At 39.4% G+C, this 21,559-nt stretch overlaps 1 protein-coding gene across 2 annotated transcripts in view; it reads right to left on the bottom strand.

Annotated features, from left to right (window-relative positions):
- Positions 1-1,596: 1,596 nt before the first annotated feature.
- The window catches only part of ZNF804B (zinc finger protein 804B), a 237,888-nt gene continuing 217,925 nt past the window's right edge, over positions 1,597-21,559 (bottom strand). For both annotated transcript variants that reach the window (XM_021290928.2, XM_065051003.1), the window contains exons 3-4: positions 11,618-11,748; positions 1,597-9,010 (exon numbers count right to left, since the gene is read on the bottom strand). In XM_021290928.2, coding sequence (XP_021146603.2) covers positions 5,320-9,010; positions 11,618-11,748 — 3,822 coding nt within the window. In that variant the 3' untranslated portion in view covers positions 1,597-5,319. The remainder of the gene's footprint in view (positions 9,011-11,617; positions 11,749-21,559) is intronic.

The raw sequence follows: 21,559 nt of genomic DNA, 5'->3' as shown, positions 1-21,559 counted from the left end.
TTAAGACAGTCATGTATCTACTGCTTGACATCTCAGTCAAGAGCAATGTTATGCAGATTCACAAAACAGATTGGTCACCATTAAGCTGTACACGTTTAGAATACATACCCATTACTGTAACTGCAGATTTATTTCTGTCTGTAATTTCTACAATTCCCTATTTGGCTTCTGTGTTTTCTATTAAGGAAAATAATGTGTTTATTGAAGAATAATAAAAAGCATTTTAAAACTGCTGCATGCTCTATGGACAAGTAAGGTGCTGACTTAAGTCTCACCCTGGTTGTCCTGAAGACAGTGGGATTATTTCCATGACCTGAAACGTTCATGAGTTAATTCCCCTTAGCCCTGGGGCAGAGAAACAGTCAAGCACATCACAACAGTGTGTTCCAATCTCAGCAAGGCAGCAGTGCAGTTAACTGACATGCAGATTCCTGTTATCCCCACTCACATTATTATCATTGTGCCTAGTGTCTAGAAAGAGCAAAGTAATGAGCTGCATTCCCAACGATTCTTTGTATTTCTGTATAAAGTTTATATTAAGATGCTTATTTTGCATAATAAGGTTATGCACTGAAGTGGAAGACTTCCCACCAGAGTGTAGGAAAGATTTTGCTGACATTACATTGGGACACAAGTACTCATTGTCATCTCTGAAGAAAATTGTCCAAATATGTTTCCAGCCTCCCTTCCTCTGCTGATCTCTCTTTTACTGTCCTGTCTCAATTTTATTTGCCTCTTTGGCTCTGCTGTTGTGATTGATTGTAGGACTAAACAGTGAAGCAGAACACAGCAGGGAGAGAAGAGAAAAAAAAAAAGAAGGGAGGAGAGGAGAGGAGAGGAGAGGAGAGGAGAGGAGAGGAGAGGAGAGGAGAGGAGAGGAGAGGAGAGGAGAGGAGAGGAGAGGAGAGGAGAGGAGAGGAGAGGAGAGGAGAGGAGAGGAGAGGAGAGGAGAGGAGAGGAGAGGAGAGGAGAGGAGAGGAGAGGAGAGGAGAGGAGAGGAGAGGAGAGGAGAGGAGAGGAGAGGAGAGGAGAGGAGAGGAGAGGAGGGGAGGGGAGGGGAGGGGAGGGGAGGGGAGGAGATGGGAGGGGAGGGGAGGGGAGGGGAGGAGATGGGAGGGGAGGGGTGGGGAGGGGTGGGGAGGGGAGGGGTGGGGAGGGGTGGGGAGGGGAGGGGATCTTATTGTTAGCTTCTTTACCAAAGGACCTTCTACACAAGCATTAGGAATCATAGCTCAGAGACATTATTTGGGGAACCTGACAGCTGAGTTGTAAGTGTAGTTCTAAATAAACTAATTAGTGCATAAAAATATCCAGGAGGATGTTGATCCATTACAAGCACTTGCAAAAAACACATAGATAGAATATATTTTTTTAAGGAATATTTATTTTCAGTTCCATTTAAACAACCCACTTTTGTAACACATACTAAAATCTTTAGGAAACATTCTAAGAAATGTCAGGATTAGAGCCACAGGGATGAATTAAATGCATTTCAGTTCTGCAGATTAAAATACAGAATATGTTTGCATCATTCTGCATTTTATTAAGATGCTGCCTTTTGGTATGCTTTACATTAAAAATACATGACTGACACGCTTTATACCAGTAAGCCTTTTTATTGAAAAAAAAAATATTATTGCATTAACTACATTCCCAGGAATTTCTTGAATAACCTAAAAAAAAGCCGCATTGCATGTACAATAGTGCAATTCACTTCGCTACTGTATAATATAAAACACTTTATACAGAGAATACAAAACAAAATTACTAGTTTACATATTATACTAACCAGAGTATTATCCGGTTTCAAATATAAACTTAACATTTTTAAAATCAACCTGGTCAAATGGCATTTTTATGTAAATCTGCACAACAAATATACATGTTAAATGTATTTCAGAAGTACCTCAATTACAAAAAAAACCCAAAACAAACAAACCCACAAAAACCCCACAAAAACTCCCAAACCAAACCAACCAACCACCCAACCAAACAAAACAAGAAAAAACAAAACCAAATTTATTATTGTATAACTCAGAAAACTTTCTGTTATTGGAATTTTACGGTGTGGGTGGCCTGGTTCCTTAGATTATGTATCAACAATATACAATCAAGCTAAAAGAGATCATTATTAACTTGGAGGGTATATGTCTCTGCCACCAGGATACTGTAAATCTTTTAAAAATCAGTCTGGATAAAAACTAAATTGTAACACGGCTCTATACATCAGGCTCAATTATGCTTTAATAATAATAATAATGATACATATTTAAAGTACATTACTGTTGAAAAATAAATATGGCAGCAAGTAGAGCAAATATATCATCTCAGCTCTCCCGATTTTATTATATTTCTGCAAGAAAATCCCTTCTGTGTACTAAGAATAATATTGGATTTTTACTATTGTGCTGTTTGTGTTCCTTCTTAAACTCTCTTTTTTTTTCCATATATACCTCTCAAAGTCCTATTTCCCACTGTTCCAACAATTAAATTTAATATTTATTGTCTATTAATTTGCCTTACCAGATCATTCCTGTTGATATATACAATGATGCATGGGCACCCTATGATTTAGTTCCTTCCTAGAATCCCATTGTATTGTGCATACATTAAGGGAACATATATAACTATTTCCCATAAATGAGTTACATAGTTGAATGTTGTTAAGTTTCAGTTGGTCAGGTTTCTTGCCATAGAAATTTTTACAATATTAACATATTCTGTAAGAAACAGAGATACAAAATGTGTGTGTACACACTGAAGATGAGATTAGCATTTCTTCTGTTACAGTTTTTTCTCTTGGCATTATCTACTTAGGATTCAAATGAACTCTTATTTACAGTGACAACAATTGAGGGTTTTTTTGACTAGCAATGAAACTGTGCCCATAAATATAATTTTTTTAGGACTGGAAATTAATCTTTTAGGCTGGTATTATCCCTGAACTGGTGGTAGTGGATGTGCAGCTCAGTCATCCTCTTCCAGGGCACAGATTGATCTGCTCCTTTCAACATTCAATTCAGAATGTTTCTACAGAACTATAACTGATGTTTCCAAGTGTCCAAGTGAGTGAGGAACCTCCATCTGAGCAAGCAAGTACTAATTTTCAGAGATGCTAAGTCACATTCAGTGAAATATGTTTGAATCTCAGAAAACAGAGTTTCTGAAGTCTAGAAATTATATGTTAATTGAGACCTAATTTGGGGAAAATTTTCAGACAGAAAAATGAAAGAAGGAATTTTAAAATTGTGGAAATATTTATTTCTAACATCTTTCCCAAAGAAAATTTCCGACTTCCTTAATTCTGAAGTAATAATTTCAATTAAAAAAATCCCTACCATTAAAATGAGAAAATTAAGCCATAAAGATAAGTAACTCCAAAATGGCACAAATCCATTTTGTTAATGAATTCAGTAAAGCTGGGAGTCCAAACAGAAGATATGCAAGGGTGCTAGATTCACCAATCTTTTTCAATACAAAATGTTTTGCTTTTGCTAAATCTCCAGATTTTTTTCCTGACAGCTTTTATTTGATAGCTAAAATGTTAAGTATCCAAAAAAATTTTAGCTTTGAAAATCAATTGAAAAACAAGTAGTCACAACTTGTAAAGACATGATAGCCGTTTATGCTGAAGCAGCTTCTTTTAAAAATTAAAATAATTCTATTTTATTGCAATGGATCAATTTAGTTTGATTAAAAATAAGTTAGAAAATTGTTTCTAAGTTGTATTTTAAATAACCAACTTAACTGCAATTAGATTTTTCAATGTCTTTAGATAGCCAAATATAATGGAATAAAGTGCTACAAAATTTTCTCCATGTGTTTTATATAAATTCTGAAAGATACATTATTAATCGTGTACTACATTATTGTAAATGAATTGAAATAATTTCAAAAGTTTCTAATCCAAGCATACAGGTAATGGCTGTCAGACTCTTCACTGTCCAATTACATTGGGAAGCATGCCTGCAGTCTAGCCAAAATTAAGAACCTCGTTTCATGCTAAATATCCCATGTTGAGTAGGAAACATTATAAAAATAGTCAAAATGTGCCTTTCAAATAGATGCTGAAGCCCTCACCTATTTCCAGGTAAACAGTTATTAATAGCAATTTCAATCCCGTGTTACCCTGAAGTTGGATACACACATTCAAACATTGCAGATTCAGAACTTCGATCTATATGTTGAGAGTTTGGGAAGCCATGTGAAAATCTAGACTTACTTGATTAGATTCAATATACTTTGAAATGTTGAAAACTGGCATGGTTGTCTATGAGATTTGACCTGAAGAACCAGTTTCCTCTCAGAATTTTACTTGTGGATTTTTATGAACATCGGCACGATTTTATAGGACCAGCCAATTGTTTACATTGTTTGTGAAAGGGATGAAACATTTGTACACATTCTTTGAGCAAGACTCTCCCACATGTCAGAGTTCTGTTTCATAGGAAAGAAGGTTGCAGTCTTGGCCAAGGACCTCTGGGGTTCAAGGCCAGCACTAGCTGCATGGCAACTCTGGGCTGCTGTATCCCACTCCTGACATACTCTGTGCTACAGCCACAGGCGGGCAATGCCAAAGGACTTGGCTTCATTCACTTCTTTCCCTCAGTGCCTTGGATAGTTGTCTCAGGGAGAAAAGCCACAGCCTGCTGTGCCAGCACAGATCCCCCTCTACACTAAGGGAATATTTTGTTATGTACTTGTGGCTAGACTGCAGTCCCTTTACACTGTACAAGCAACATATCTCAGTGGTAAAATCACTAAAGTGTCTTTGAGGTGTTCTGACCCTCATCTCCCAGTCTTAACTCACCATGTATGACACTAACGCTCCTCAGTTTTTTGGCCAGGAGACAGAACCAGGGACTTGTTGTCCCGGATGCTTTCTTTTTTCCTCAGTGTGGAATATCTTAAACAGACCAAGCACTATGCCATTGCATATACACAGTTGGAAAAGCAAACCTTTGAGCTGCTTTAAATTGTGCTGCTTTAAATCACTCAACAGTGTTGATATTCTTGGTCCTATTGTGTCTGGGTGCTGTGGTCTTATTCTTACTGACAGCCATAGACTTTACTTCAGGCTGTTCTTTCCAAACCTTCTGTTGAATGACACTAGCCAGACCCCATCCCCCTTGTGACACTATCATAAAAGGCTTTAAAAAAGAACTAAATCAACATTCATGTGCTGTCAGCCAGACTGTGGACTTTAAAACATTTGCTGTTGTGCTCTCAGCAAAACAGTTTTCCCCTCAGACATGTGATTGAACTGAATAATTTATTTTATTCAAATTTGGTTTCAGAGCCATGGTGTAATCATTTGGGCTAGTTTAAATAGCTAGAAACACTGAAAACTTCTTTTATTGTTGGTAATTGCTGGGTCTGGCTAGAGCAAGAATGGTGATGGGGCTCTTGCCCTTGGAATAATGGATGAACTAAGGGATTTGGATGTATAGCGGAATGTGTGGCTGCATTCAGGTGTGGTGTAAATAAGGCTGGGATATATGCAGTGTGTGGCAGTGCAGGGAGGGTCAGTGGGGAAGGGTGGAGAGTAGGGGTGGAGACAAAGTGCAATGGGTGTCTGGTCAGCAGAGCAGGGTGGGTGGGAATGAGGGCTGGTGCTAATGGGGAAAGTGATATAGGTGTGAAATGTGCCTGAGAGAGGGGGTGGAGGTGTGCCGGGGAGAGATGGCTGCTGTAAGGATGGACAGATGCTGAGACAGCAAAGCGTTGCAACAAGGTGTGGTGGATGGTGGTGACAGTAGCGTGCTGCTGGACAGGAAGGGCAGGAACTGCTGGTGTTGCTGAAAAGGCAGCTGGTCCTGGGGTAGGCAAAACTTTCAGGTGTTTTGCCAGAAGTTGTTTCTGCATATGCTGCTGAGCTTGCAGCTGCAGCAACCTATATTTGTCTACTTCTTCTGGTGAAAACGTGATAGGCTGCTGTGTTAAAGGAGGGGAGGTGGATTTATTGTACACTTCTAGGTCATTTACTGTGTCATCATACTTCTGCATAGCATTTTCACAAAGAGAGTCTGAACTTCCTTCTGCATGGTTTGAGTCCACATTTACATCATGTAGTTCTTCTTTGGTCTCTGTTGAATTAGCAACAACAGAATATCTATTAGAGGGAAAAGCACCAGGGAAATAATTTGGTACTGGGTCACAGCTTTGTATAAAGGGTTGCACTTCACTAATGAAGAGATTTGATTGTTCCTTTATTGCTGTGTTCGTTTTTATGCTTGGGCTCTGATAGCCTGTTCCTATTTGAATGATGTCTTTAAAAAGACAATGATTATAATCAGTGCCTGTTGAAAGAGCAACATTAGTTATCTCTGATGCTTCAAAGTTGTTTTTCTTCACTCTGGTATCCAATGAACCGATTTCATTATACCCCATGTCATTTTTACCTATGCTTAGCAGTTTCTCTGGTGAAGGTAACATTGCAGTGTCATCTACTGGTGACGAAAATTGAAAAGCAAAGTGACTTTGCGAGTGATCCTTTAATTCCACTCCACAAGTGTTTGAAAACCTCTCTGAATTTTGTGTTTGTTCCTGGGCTTTCTTGGACTGCACTCTTTCTAAAAGTAAGCTGGCTGTCAGTGACTTTCTTTTTCCACATATGTCTTTTGCCAGGTTTCCAGAAGAGCAGGAGGCAACATTTTTTGACTGACCATTCACATTCAGAGAGTCAAAATGCACAGTTTCAGCTTTTCCTGGTTCAGAGTTAGAATCTCTTTCTGCCTCCTCTTTTGTTTGGTTTTCATAGTTGTCAGTCTCTTTTGAGAAGAATTCTGAACTGCTGCCTCTTGACATTCTGCTACTAGATGACTTTTCACTGCTTCTTGAATCTCTGGTGGAACAAATTTCGGAGCTGTGATAGCTTCTACTTTGACTGTGCACTTTGCAAAAATGCCGGTGTCTACATCTACTGTGTTTAGATCTGTCTCTGTGTTGTGAAACTCTATGTCTTGACCATCTTTGATATTTAACGGTGCCCCTCTGTGTACAGTTCCTAGTTCTGTGACTTCTACCATGACAATGATTATCCTCATCTGTACCTTCAGAAGCAAAAATACATTTGTGCTTTCTGTGTTCACATTTGTGCCTTTCAGCTGTCTTGCTTTTTCTTTTACAACAAAAAAGCAAATTATTTCTGCTGTGATTATTCAATGTGGGACTCATATAGCTCAGGTAGCTACTTGTATCGCTATCTGAAGTGTCAGAATAGCTGGAATGTCTGTCAGAAGAGGACCTTTGAGGAGATGGGAATTTCCAGCATCTCATGCAAACTGCATCTCCTTCATTTTCCAAATAGTTGCAGTTTGAACTGGATTTGTAATTAAGGGAACTTCCACTAGAGTCTTTTCCACTATCACTTATGTCACTGTTGCAGCTGACCACATCTTGAACAGATCTGCAGTCATTTTGGCTTTTACATTTTTCCTCAGAATAAATTAAATGACATTTTGCAGCTTTAGACTTTTTAAACCTAGACATAAAAGCAGAAAAGGAAATGCTTTCATTTCTAATGTTCTGTTTTTTTCTTTCACAGCTATGAAAATGATGCTTTAAAGATCTTCTCAGTGGTTTTGTTTGAAGGCTTTTTTCTGTCACATAATCTTTTTGTGAGAGATTGAGGTAAGCAGGCACTTTGGCTATATTTTCATTCAGATAATCTGCAATGTATTTTTGACCATTTTCATTCATTTCTTTCCCTATGTCTGACTCAGCTTTTTGCTTGGCCTTTCTTGGATTTAGGGAACCTTTCATCTTCTTTGGTTTCAACAAGTGATTATCTTGTTCATTTGACATTTTCTTGTGTTTTATTAAACCTGAGGCTTCATTTTCATCTGCAGTCTTATTTATAGAGTGCTCTTTACAGCTTTCTTGGTTTGTTTCATGCTGTTTACCATCTCTGTGATTTAAAGAGAGTCTGAAGTCAAAATACAATGGATTACAGCCATATGAAATACAGGGCTCAGTTTTTGTAAACAAAAGTAATTCTGTGGGCCACTGTAGAGCAGTGGTGCCATCTTTGCTCACTACATGGAGGAAAGGTAATGTCTGGGGCTTAACCTCTTTAACCATGGTCTCCCTTGGAAGTGTTTCCATATTCCCATTTGTGGTTTCTGAACTCTCTAAAGATCTTTCTTTTTTTACCATCCCAGGACTGTCATTAATGTTGCTTGCACATGGTAGCTGAGGTGCTGGCTGTTGGGGGAGCTCAGGTAACTGGTCAGGCAGGTGGCCATTGTTGTGCTTGCAGGTGTTCAGCTGTGTACGAAAATCACTAGCCTGGTATGAAGGTGAAATAAGAGCTTCCAAAAATTGGTAAGACTCATTCAAATGGCTTTCTTGCTCTGTTTCTCCAAGTGAACCAGAAAAATCCAAATTTGAAAGATGCATTCTGACTTTGGAAAATGAAGGATGAGCACTAACCTTTTCTTCTAGTTCTCTGTCACTGCTTTTATCATTTTCCTTTACCATTTTAGGTTTTGTAGCTACATGACTTGATACGCAATTATCCAAATCCATTTGGTTTTGTGTAATAGGTGACCCTTTATCCAATCTTGTTTTCATATCTTCCTCCAAAACTGTTCCAGAACGACAGCCCTCAAGAGCTTGCTTTGCTTTATGGTTGGGGGATTCACTACAATCATTTCCTTCTTCAGAGTTCTCACTGAAGACTGATGCTGAGGACTCGAGCTTCAAATGGACCTTTTTAGAGAATGAGAAAGACACTCCTGCCCTGTGAGAAGCATTAGTCCTATCTGGGAACACTTGTGAGACTTGATTTCCAAGTGCATGGGGTCTTTCAGTAGAGGACTGGTGCCTACTTACTATAGGCTGCTGTTTCTCTAGTATGTTGCTGGAGAAACCTTGTCCTTTACTTACGGTGGTTCTTTGAGAACCGGCTGTGAACTTGCTGCCCTTGTACAGGAAAACACCATCTGGTGATTGCTGCTTTTCCACAACTAATCTTGGGGCTTTAAGCAATGGTCCAGTTCCAGTGATGCTGTAAGGTAATAAAAAAAAAAAAAAAAAAAAAAAAAAAAGCTGTATTAAACAATCAAGGCAGAACTCAGATTTGACAATGTCTGTCTGGTAAAGAAGTGTCTCACTCATGCTGTTACAGGGGAAAACTAAGTTTCTAGTTTCTGAAGGGTAAATGCGCAGTATAGTCCTGAGTTCGCACCTCTATATGGGCAAGACAGTCTTTACACACAGGAAATTATAAAGATTCAAAGTCAGCACATTAATGCCCTTTTTCAGAATTATGCCCATGTACTTCAGAACAAACAATATTGTCTTTACTCTAAATTTATATAAATTACCAGTACGTGCTAAGTCTTGGTTTTCTGAGAGGTCACTGAAAAGGAAATTGTGCCTTATTCAAAATGTGGCACTTCAACCTGAAGCATCTGCACAATGAGATTCCACAAGAGAAAAGGCAGCATTCTTCTTGCTTAGGGTAGATTATTTTTTTAAGCATAGATTTTTATTTTATCTTTACATGTTTCTGCAATAAATAATTTTGTGATGCATGCAAAGATATAGTAATGCTAAAACTATCACCAAAAGTTAGTGGGGAAAAAGACATAAGGTCCATTTCCATTGGTATTAATGGTAACTTAAGTTTTCTCATTATCAACCACCATTTGACTTTCTTTGTCATATTTTCTCCTTCTGTGTTCTACTTCCATTAACTACATTTTATCTTTTCCCAAAATCTGCAGTTCAGTTTTCTTGCACTTAAGAAAAAAAATCAACCTATTCTAAGGCAAATCATTGATTTCTTGCAATGGATAAATAACTGAGGTTGGAATGATTGCTGCCATTTTCCTTTAGAGATGAGATACATATATAACCACCAAACGTTATTGCAAGTAATATTTTAAACATACATTTCATTGGACCAATTATCTACATTTGCTATCAATGCAGTACTACAGTACACTTACATGAAACAATTTTGGAACCAGCTTCAGTAAAGAGTTTGATTAAAAATTCTAAAATATTGTAATTAAATGTAAGTGAATTACGACTGCCAGATCTGCATAACAGCTATCTATAAATAGTCAGGATGCTTTATAAATGCTATAAAAATGCATTGATCTCCAGCAGTGGAAATGACATAAAGACTCCCTGGAGTATGGTCAACTCAGAGTATGAGAATATGTATGCATTTCTGAGAATATATTTGCATTTGCCACAAATTTGGCATCAGGAGATACAAACTCACCCCTATATATACATGAAGAAGGAATTATCTCTTGGAGAAGGCATGTAAAGAGATCATTTTCAAAGTCTACTTGGAACAGTAAAATAAAGCTGCATTTTTCAGCTTTTTTGTGCATGAGATTAACAGTAATTTTGTTGTCAACTAGCTTGTTGTAAGGAACTCTGTTGGAACCTGAGACACAGTACTTGGGGACAAAAACAATTTTTTGCATGTGTGTGTGTGTGTAGACTTTGGCTTAGAACGGCTGACTTTTTGTCCTGTTTGAGCAACTAGGAATGCTACTGCTCCACTGGGATGACAGCTTGTGGCCACCCCTGAATCTGTTAGTCATTACAAACAGGAATGGCAAGCTGTCTTTCCAGGCTCTTTGTAAATGATTGTGGACTCCTGACTGCTTCTAAAAGCAAACCCGCTTTTTTACCTCCCAGTCTCTCTCTGTCTTTCCTGTTATCACTGACCTTAGCAGTCTATCTGAGACTACATCTTCAAGTACATGGGCATAAAGGTATCTTCCCACACCAAGTTACATTGCTTTCAGTAGATTTGTATGAAAATGGAGTTCTAACCATAAAAGTGATACATTAGCACTAAACTGCTATATTTCAGCAGATTACTCAAAAGCAATTACATAGGCCAAAATGAGTGTATAATAAAGTCTGATTGTTATTATTTCCAGAGTACAGTAAGCTGGATATGAATTTAAAGACATGCCTGTTTAATTATCTACTTAACTCATTACAGTCATAGATTAACATAAACAATTGGTCTGGTGGCAATCTATCCCACTGAAGCATTCAGTGTCATTAAACAAAGGAGATCTCTCAAACATAAATGTCTATTAGTGCAAACTTTGTACTGTATCTTGATATGAGCTAACAGTATTGGATAAAGTTAACTCGGCTAGCTACTTGTTTTTTATTCACATAATGATATTTCCATTACTCTACAGAGAAACTGTGAGAATAATCTCATTATGCTAAAAGCAGTGAAAATCATTCACACACTAAGTACAGATGCTCCAAAAGGTGGTTTCCTCTCCTGTTCACTTACTATCAAATGATAAGGCAGTGATACTAATCTATTAATAAGAAAAAATGGTAATATTATAAAAACATCTTCAAACCACTCTGTTCAGAAGAGATGAGATTAACTGGATACAGGAAAGAAAAACACAAACCTTCAAATAGCAAGTGATTAATTCAGGGGTTTTCAATTTTATGGTTTGCAGAACAGGAATATATGGAATTGGGGACAGCTGAAAACAGGTTACAATGTACACAATCTCTGTACACAGCAGAGTGTAGGAGTGAAAATAGGAAGACTTCTTCTGGGATTGAGGAAAGAGGGCATAAATATGTAACACAAATTTTAAATACTTGCCATTCTGACTGCTTCCGTAACTCTGCAAGCTCATGAAGCCGCTTGAGTGCTTTTTCCTGCTTCTTCTCATCTTTCCATGACTTTGAGGCCACATTTCGAGCAAATTCCCTTTGTTTTAAATCTTTCAATCTCTGTGTGAAGACAACAAAAAGAGAAGGGATTAAATATGTACACAGCAGATGCATTTCCTCTTACGGAATTTATTTGCTTTTGGTGAAGTTAGTATGTAAATGGAGAGTGAAAATATACTTAAAATGCTATTGTCCTAAGAAGAAATTGAAAATGCTATTTTTGCCTAACAAAACAGCATGATTGGGCTGTTGCTATTTAACTGATCTATGCCGACTTATGAATGATAGCTTTTTAGTTTCTTATGAATACACAGACCTTCTGTGTACAAATACATACCCAAAACTAGACTCCATTTAATGTAGTAGAAATTTTCCTATTTAATTCAGTCAGTTAGAATTTAATTCATAGACATACACTAGAATAAGGCTGAGGTCATGTGCGTAGTATATTTTATACATCTCTATACTTGAAAAAATGCATGGATGCATGTATGCTTCTATGTTGTTTTTGTAGCTTTTTAAACTGTGTTTGTTTTTCAGAGGAAAGAACTACTGTCAGAAATATTTGATCAGGAAACTCTTTAACGGTTATTTTTACTTTTTTTTTTTTTAGCTCCTCCAACATCTGTATATCAGGTAATTCCTGTAATCGCCCGTTGGAGAGAGCAAAATTCTTTGCCTTTATTACATTTTCTATTACATGGTTTTGCACTGGTGATAGTATAAGAAAAAGTGGTAGAGAAGAAGATGCAAACCAAAAAGTGCCAAAAAACATCCTCTGCAAAAAAAAAAAAAAAGTGGTACTGTGTTGCCTTTGAGTTCACTGTGTTTTGTAGGACTCAGCATGTCATGCCCAGCCTTACAACTCCCCAGTTTAAGTCCGTGCTTCCATGTTCCATGGCAGAAATGCCAGCCTTCCTTCTTTTACCACCTGTCCAGTGCTCTGTGGAGTTTGGGGAAGGCAGATTTACAAGCCAGAAGGGACGTCTGTGCATCAGCCAGATATGCAAACTGCAAACCTTGAGGACCAGGACTGAGAACTAAACTGCTGCACCAACTTCCCTGTTGGTCAGGAGGTGGTCTTGTGCTCTTCTATCGAATCCAGTACTATAGTATCACCACCTAAAAATGTTACATTTGCCATGGAGTCCAGAGAGCTGTTTTTGCAAGCTTGACTTGAAGAAATGCTTTGGTATAACAGTCTTTTAAAGACTGTTGCTGAACTGCCAACACCTATGCCTACTTGCCTGTCTAAGGTTCCTTCCAACCCAAACTATTCTCTGATTCTCTGATTCTATGACAGACATCCTAATCACTGCCATAATCTCATACTGTTTTTTGCCTACAGCACAGCCAAAGTTGCAACATGAGTCAGAAGGATAAATTGGAAGGCTGAACCAGCACTATAGCAGCAAATTCTGCTTTCTGCAGCTCAGGTATGTGGAGCAGTTGAGCCATGGCACAGAGCTCTGCAGAGGTCAACAGGTATCTGTGTTTGAGAAACAGGGCTGATAGCAGAGTCCTCAGCTTTTAGGGGTCAAGAGAGTGATCAATGCATGAGAGAGAACTGCTTTATCGGGAGAGGTCTAGATTTTGTCAGTAGGTGAAGTCAAAGCAAATAGATGAAAACCACTGTAGAGTTGCTTTGTACAATCTAAAGAGAGGGCAGATTTTTTCTCCAGGTAAAATAAGTCATCCATTTAGTGGTGATGACCTAATATGACAGAGCGACATGGAGGAACCCTTGATGGAAACAGGCCATACAGGGTTCATGACTACATTCCATGAAGAGTGCTGGAAAGCTGTAGTGAGTATCTCCCACCACTGTCACATCAGCTGTCCTTCAAGTGTGGGATTTAAACAAACAAACAAACAATGAAACAGACATCCTCTGTGAACAAATAAATGCTGGGAGACTAAGAGTAGAAGTTTCTTGTTTGCTTTCAGCCTTCTGGACACCAAGGCATGTGCCTCTGAGCACTGATGTGGAGGTAGGGAGAGCTAGGCTGCCCATGAATCACCTGCTCAGGGAACTTAAGAGCTGGCTCTCAACCACCCTGATGTCTCTGCACAGGTGGACTCCCTTGGATGAGGAGAAAGCCAGAAAGACAGTTGCTCAGGGAACTAGCGCAGCTCCAACCAGCAAGAACTGTCCTGCCACCTGGTGCCTGTTGAAAGTTTAAACATATTCATCAGAAATAATGACACTGTCAAACCTCTATCATGTCTCTCTGGAAAGTTTCTATCAGCTTTGACATCTAGTACTTCACCTAACTAGACTCTAAAACAGGACAGCTGCAATGTCCTCTTATAAGGTCTAAGGCTCCAGTGCCTTGGAAATAAATGGTTGTTCCACCACATTTTTTTTTTTTTTCCTGTCCCCTTAGATGACCTCCCTTACTGTTCCTTCAACATCATTCCTTTCAATGTACAGTAAAATGGATGAATATGTAAGACAACATTACTTTTGGTCCACAAAAGCTTTTAAAACAATATGTTAAAGCCAAAGCTGTAAAAGAAGTGAGACAATCTTCCCAGAAAGAAAACACACTTTCTGTCACCTAAGTAATATTCACAAGAGCGTAAAGATATTTAAACAGTAAAGATCCTCTCCTCCATAAACATAGGTAGTCTTGAGTCTTATTAACATCTTCAGTATGAAGAAAGGGCAAAGAAACACACTCGAGAAATGTCCTTTAGTGCTTCTTGCTGTGTTTTAGCTGTCACCATGAGCTGGTTGGTATCACACATAAAGCATTCATGAGGAAAAACAGAAACATTTTCTACCTGTCAAGGCAGCACAGAACAATGTGAAAACTAGTACTATGGAGTGCAGGTACTGCAAAGCAATACCATTTCACTGCTTTGACAGTTAGGATGATAATCAACAAAGCAAATGGATGAACACTAAGAATAGAAGTTCTAGCAGTATTTCAGTATTTTTTGCTCTCTAATGGCATACAGCATGTGTCAAGTAAGTAGAGAAAAGAATAAAAAATATGGTAAACATAGCAGAGGACGCATTAACTTGAGATGAAATCCAAGAAATCAAAAGCATCTACAGTCTGAATGGCGAAAGGACTGTCCCTGCACATCCCCTCATCAAAATAAAAAAAGCTGCACTGCCAAAGCTTTAGTTAGGAGTCATAATTAAATTTGTCGGCTGTGTTGGATAGACAATAGAACTGCTCACTGAACCTGCAAAGCTGTGGTATTCCTCACTAATAACCTGTGCCAGACTCCTGACAGGCACACAAATATTTTCTGCAGGTGGTGCACAACAGCAAGCAATCGAGCAGGTACCTGGATGACAACCCCAGGCTCAGCAGGTGTGCTTGAAAATTAACATAGCTTTACATGGTAATTGCATTTTTCATGTAATTAGGTACTTAACTGGGCATCTAAATAGAGGCATGTGTAATAGATTATGATTTATTTAATAGAAATCTTGTGTTCTGTCCTTCACCTGCTACCAATATCATTGCCATGGAGTTATATTTCATTTTCAGACTCGGGTTCTATTCTTTCTCTGGTTTTCGTGCGCATGTGTGTGTGGACATTTCCATACCTAAAAGCAGCCCTTCCCTTTTTTTATACCCGCTCCCCCCCCCCCCCCCAAATATTAACAGATTACAAAATAACATTCACTGTTATGGAAAGGTTTGCTTATATAATCAGGCCTGAGTCACATTAGTTCCTCTGTCTAGACCCACTCAAAAACTGCTGAATCTGTTCTTTTCCTCCTGAACTCTGGCATGAATCACCAGGAGATCCAAATGAGTTAAAGGAGCTACATCTTCACTGCCTACTTTTTCTAGACATGACATGTCAATGGATCAATACCTGTACTTTAGAAATTTCTGGCCATTCTTAATGTTCGGTCATTTTTTAGAAATTGTTGCTTCATTGTGGCCAGTACTTGCTTTTCATTGATGTATGAGCACCTCAAGTGTACTCACCGCTGGCTACATTTGCATTATTGAGATTACTTTCTTTCCAGAGTTATGACCCTGATTTCCATTCCTCCCTGTGCAGGTGAACATTTCTCTGGATTGCTATTCGTCTGATCCAATTCAGATGCCTACAGTAGTTGCTTAGATTTTCCCTTATGACTACTGGAAAGAAAGCACTTTTACAGACCAAATTGCCTCTTTTTAAAGCAGCTGTCTAAAGTAGAGGGATAAAATGAACTGTAAAAGTACCTCTTTCTCTTCATTGCATACAGAGGGTATTATGGGTGGCTATCTTAATTTTTAAGGGGTGTTCCTCTAAGAAAGGACAGCCCAGCTGAAGTGCCCCTACACCAATGCATGCAGCATGAGCAGCAAACAGGAGGAGCTGGAAGTCACCATGCTGCTAGAAAGCCACAGCCTGGTTGCCATTAATTAAACTTGGTGGGACAGATCCCATGACTGGAGTGTGACTATCAATGGCTACAGGCTGTTCAGAAGGTACAGGTGAGGAAGGAGGGATGGAGGGATTGCCCTCTACATCAAGAACTGGATAGAATATGAAGACCTGTCTCTGAAGAATAGGCATAAGCAGGCTGAAATCTTACGGGTAAGAATCAGAGACAGAGACAACAAAGGAGACCTTGTGGTTGGTGTCTACTACAGGCTGCCCAATCATGGTGAAACTACTGATGAAGCCTAAGAAGGCTTCATCTTACTCCACCTACAGGAGGCATCATGCTCACAGGTTCTTGTCCTGCTGGGGGACTTCAGCCACCCCAATATCTGCTGGAAAAGTAGCATGGTGAGCTGTAGGCAATCCAAGAGACTCCTGGAGTGCACTGAGGATAGCTTCCTCAGCCAGGTAATAGACAGCCCTACCAAGGGGATATTACAGTACTGGACCTCATGGGCACAAATGCAAGTGAGCTAATTTGTGATGTCAAGATTGGAGGCAGCCTGGGCTGCAGTGGTCGTGGAGTTCACGGTCCTGAGGGATGTGGGACAAGTGAAGAGCAAAGGCAGGATCCTGAATTTTAGGAAAGCAAAATTCCAGCTGTTCAAGGAGTTAGTCATTAGCACCCCCTGGGAAACTGCCTTCAGGTACAAGGGAGCAGAACAGAGCTGGCAGATCTTTAAGGATATTTTCCATAGAGCACAAGAGCTCTCGGTCTCCAGATATAAAAGATTGAGTAAGGAAGGCAAGAAATTGACACGGCTGAGTCAAGACTTGTGGGTCAAAATAAAAGGAAAGAAGGAAATGTGCAGGTGGTGGAAGCAGGAACAGGTATACAGGGAAGAGTCAAGGTACACTGCCTGGTTGTGTATGGATGGGGTCAGGAAGGTCAAGGCACAGCTGGAGCTGAACTTAGCAAGGGATGCAAAGAATAACAGGGGCTTCTATAGGTGTGTCAGCCAGAAAAGGAAAGTCAAAGAAAGTGTACGCCCACGATGAGCAAGACTGGCAGACTAGTAATAGTGGATGAACAGAAGGCTGAGGTACTCAACAAATTTTTGCCTCAGTCTCCACTGGCAATATCTCTTCCACACCTCTCCAGTGGATGGACTGGAAGACAGGGACTGGGGAAGCAACTGTAAGAGAAGATCAGGTTCATGACTCCATGAGGAACCTGGACATACATAAGTCTATGAGACCTGACAAGACGCATCCCAGAGTCCCGAGGAAATTGGCTGATGTAGTTGCCAAGCCACTCTCCATGATGTTTGAAAAATCATGGCAGTCAGGTGAAGTCCCTGATGGCTGGAAAAAGGGAAGCATTGCACACATTTTTTAAAAGGGTAGAAAGGAGGATCCTGGGAACTACTGACCTCTGAGCTTCACATCTGCTCCTGGGAAGACCATGGAACAAATCCTCCTAGAAGCTATGCTAAGGCACATGAAGGACAAGGAGGGGATTTGACACAGCCACCATGGCTTCACCAAGGATGAGTCGTACCTGACCAACCTAGTAGTCTTCTATGATGGAGTGACTAAATCAGTGGTCAAGGGAAGAGCTAGGGATGTTGACTGTCTAGACTTCTGCAAAGCCTTTGGCACAGTCCCCCACAACATTCCTCTCTAGATTGGAGAGAGATAGATTTGTTTGGTGGACTGCTTGGTGGATGACAAACTGGATGGATGGTCACATCAAAGTCAATGGCTTAATGTCCAGATGGAGATCAGTGACAAGTCCTATCCCTCAGGGGTCCATACTAGCACCAGTACATTTTATTATCCTCATCAATGACATAGTGGGATTGATTGTACCCTCAGCAAGTTTGAAGATGACACCAAGCTGAGTGATACAGTTGACATGCCTGAGGGACAGGATTCCCATCCAGAGGGACCTGGACAAGCTCAAGAAGTGGGCCCATGTGAACCTCATGAGGTTCAATAAGGCCAAGTGCAAGGTTCTGCACCTGTGTCAGGGTAACCCTCGGCACCAATACAGACTGGGGGATGAAGGGATTGAAAGCAGTCTGGCAGAGAAGGATTTGGGTATACTAGTGAATGAAAAGCTGGATGTGAGCCAGCAATGTATGCTTGCAGCCCAGAAAGCCAATTGTCTGCTGGGCTGCATCAAAAGGAGCATAGCCAGCAGGTCAAGGGAGGTGATTTTGCCCCTCTACTCTGCTTTGGTGAGACCCCACCTGGAGTCCTGTGTCCAGCTCTGGAGTCTCCAGTATAAGAAGGGTATGGACCTGTTGGAGAGGGTCCAGAAGAAGGCCATGAAAATGATCAGAGGGTTGGAACACCTCTTCTATGAGGACAGGCTGATAGAGTTGGGGTTGTTCAGCCTGGAGCAGAGAAGGGTCCAGGAAGACTTTATTGCAGTTTTTCAGCATTTAAAGGAGGCTTGTAAAAAAGATAGGGACAAACATTTTTAGCAGGGCTTGTACTATAGGACAAGGGGTAATGGTTTTAAACTTAAAAAGAGTAGGTTTAGACTAAATATAGGGAAGAAATTTTTTACAGTGAGGGTAGTAAAACATTGGAGCAGATTGCCCAGAGAGGTGGTGGGTGCCCCATCCCTGGAGATATTCAAGGCCGGGCTGAATGGGGCTCTGAGCAGCCTGATCTAATTGAAGATATTCCTGCTCATTGCAGGGGGATTAGACTAGATGATCTCTAAAAGTCCCTTCTAACCCAAACTATTCTACAGTTCTATCTCAGAGTTAGACTTTTGATAGACAAAGGAAATTGGTGGTATTGGTACATTTTCATTGCTGCAGATAGTATTCTTATTTCCAGGTTGCATAAAAGAGTACTTTAAATTAGTGTGCTTTTGGAACATGCAATATAAAGTTGAGGAAGACATCTGGGCTTTCTTTATAAACCATTGCCAAGAATGCAGAGAAGGCTTTCATAATCTGCATTTCCTTGCCGTATTTTCCACCCCTCGTTCTCCAGGGGGTCTCTGGCTTCAGGAATAATTTCTTCTAAATTGCTGTCTCATACACTCTCTCTCAATTTGAGGACCATAGGACCACAGTACTGGGGGACAGCATTACTTCTTTTGAGCATTCTACCAGGGACCACAATCATCCCATTATATAGATTTAACAAGGTTCGCGTTATAACTACTTCAGATACTGGGGCAAATAACAGTTGCTACAAGTATACTGAGAAGCAAATCCTCTTCTTATTCACAGCAGCATAACTGCATTGATGTAACGAGAAGGCAGCTTTGGAAAAAAAAATTCCATGCATTAAGTTAGAAAATGGCAGATTAGTATGAATTAGATAATTTTTTTTCCACTTACATTTAGACTATTTTCACCCAAATATAATTTACAATGCATCCTCCAAAATATTCATCATTCTGTAATGCTTTGCAGCCCTGGGTAAAAATCTAACGTATACCACTAGATTCTTTAGTCAGCATTAGGTATATGTCTCCTGTCATGTTTAGAGAGTTTTCTCTGAATCTAAGTCCATGAACTGATGTGAGAGTTTGAGTGCCTGATTTTCTTTAAAAATTGATTTCCACTTTGCTGAAAAGCTTTTTAATTAAGTTCTAAACAAATTCACCATTGAAGAGTTAAATGAGGAAAAAAACAGAATGTGAACTTCAGTAATTATTGTCTTGCTTGTAACCCTAACATTGGAACCAAATGCATTATTTGTAAAATTAATTCACAGTGCAAACCATCAAATGAGAACAATAGTTATTAGACAACATAATTAGACTTTGTGTCTGAAGCTTATATTAGCTCTCTAAGTGAAAGGGATAAAATAGTAACAAAGGTATTTGCTTTTACTGTGGTAAATAAAATCCTAAAAATAGATTGGAAGGGCTATTACATAGAAGAATTAACCAGGAGATATGAAGCTCTAAAACTAGCTGATAAATTTTCATTTGTTTTACCTGTAAATAGCTACAGAACACTTTGAAGTGTGTGATAGCATCGTTTTTTGGAGTGGCTTATATCTGAAGTCTATCTCAACAGTATTTTTAGTGGGAATGATTGGGAAGATAGAAAAAGAATAAACAGCCATGATTGGTTGGGGAATGCGATGATAGCAGGTGGGGGAGCAACTCAGTCCTCAGACGTGCCCTGGAGCATCTGTCTATCAGTCAATGAAATGTTGATCACAGATCCAACCAGAAGGATAAATTAGAGATGGCTCTTTGGAGGCCATGTTCACAGAAACTCCTGTTAAGTCTGTATAGAAAGGTGGTCTGGTCTAGTGCAAGGGGTCTTCATGCCAGAAAGCATCAAGACCTACTAGTGCTAACCTGTGTCTTTTCTGTGGGAGCTTCTTACTGTTTAACCAGATCTGCAAATATTCCTGCTAATTAAACTGATTTGATCAATTGCTGGATGAAAGTACATCCATTTGTACAGCTCATGAGAATCCCCCAAGTAAAGTTAAAACAGACAGGTTTCATGGAGGCCATTTCCATAGGGGACAGGACAGATCAGGTACTTTGTGGCATCAACTGTCTCATCTGAAGGCTTGAGCTATTTGTGCACCCAGCATATGCCCCATTTGACCACACATATTTATATCAGTTCCAGTAAACTTATTGTCAAATGCTCCAACAAGCTGGCTGCATATTGTATTATTTGATTAGACATATTTGGTGCCACTTCAGACTACAGAGTAATTTACCCAGTAAAAGCAACACATTTGAATGTTATGAAACTTGGAGTGGGGACTGTATCTTCACTGCATGTCCATGTACTATTATACATCACTTTTTGGGGTGTTGGGCTCTCTTAGCCAGAGAAAAAAACCCATATTCGCATATATTTTATTTATTTTTCCTTCTAATTTAAGCAGTTTAGAGAGAAAAACCTGTCATTACAGATCGTGTGCATGACCAGTGCATTTCAAAACTTTTAGTACTTCCTGCAGTCTTATTAATAATAATTAAGCCTTTTCCACATGTTTTTGAAGCCTGTTTCACCACTTTCTTTTCCTTTGTTTTAACTGTATTAGGTGGGACACAAAATCACCTATATTTTAAGTAAAAGAGCAAGAATCCAAATTGTCCAAGAATTCAACAAGTGAGTCCAAAGCCTGACCTCAAACTTTCTTCATTGTGGTCATCAGACTTTCAGAGTAGCAAAAATGAGAGTGGAAGGGACACTACATATATTTTACATAGCACTTTCCATAGGCAGATCCCAGGTTCCTTGTGAAACAGGTACCTTCACCGTGTCACTTTACAAATAAAGAAAAGAAGGCAAAGAGAGATGGTGTGACTTCTGAAAAGAACAGGGAGGAGACTGAAGAAGCATTTACAGATACATGTTTAGTTACTACATCTAACTCTGTGTAAGCCTGTTAAAACAAGAGGAAAGATGCCAGACATCTGAATTATGCCCAAATTTGATTTAACTGTATAATCGGTTAATTCTTGATAACTATGATGGTGCTGATAGAACAAAAATAAATCATAAAGAATAAA

Source organism: Columba livia, chromosome 2 (genome assembly GCF_036013475.1).
Source record: "Columba livia isolate bColLiv1 breed racing homer chromosome 2, bColLiv1.pat.W.v2, whole genome shotgun sequence".
Lineage (NCBI taxonomy): Eukaryota > Metazoa > Chordata > Aves > Columbiformes > Columbidae > Columba > Columba livia.
Note: the sequence above shows the minus strand (reverse complement) of the source record. Positions and strands in the feature narration are given on the sequence as shown.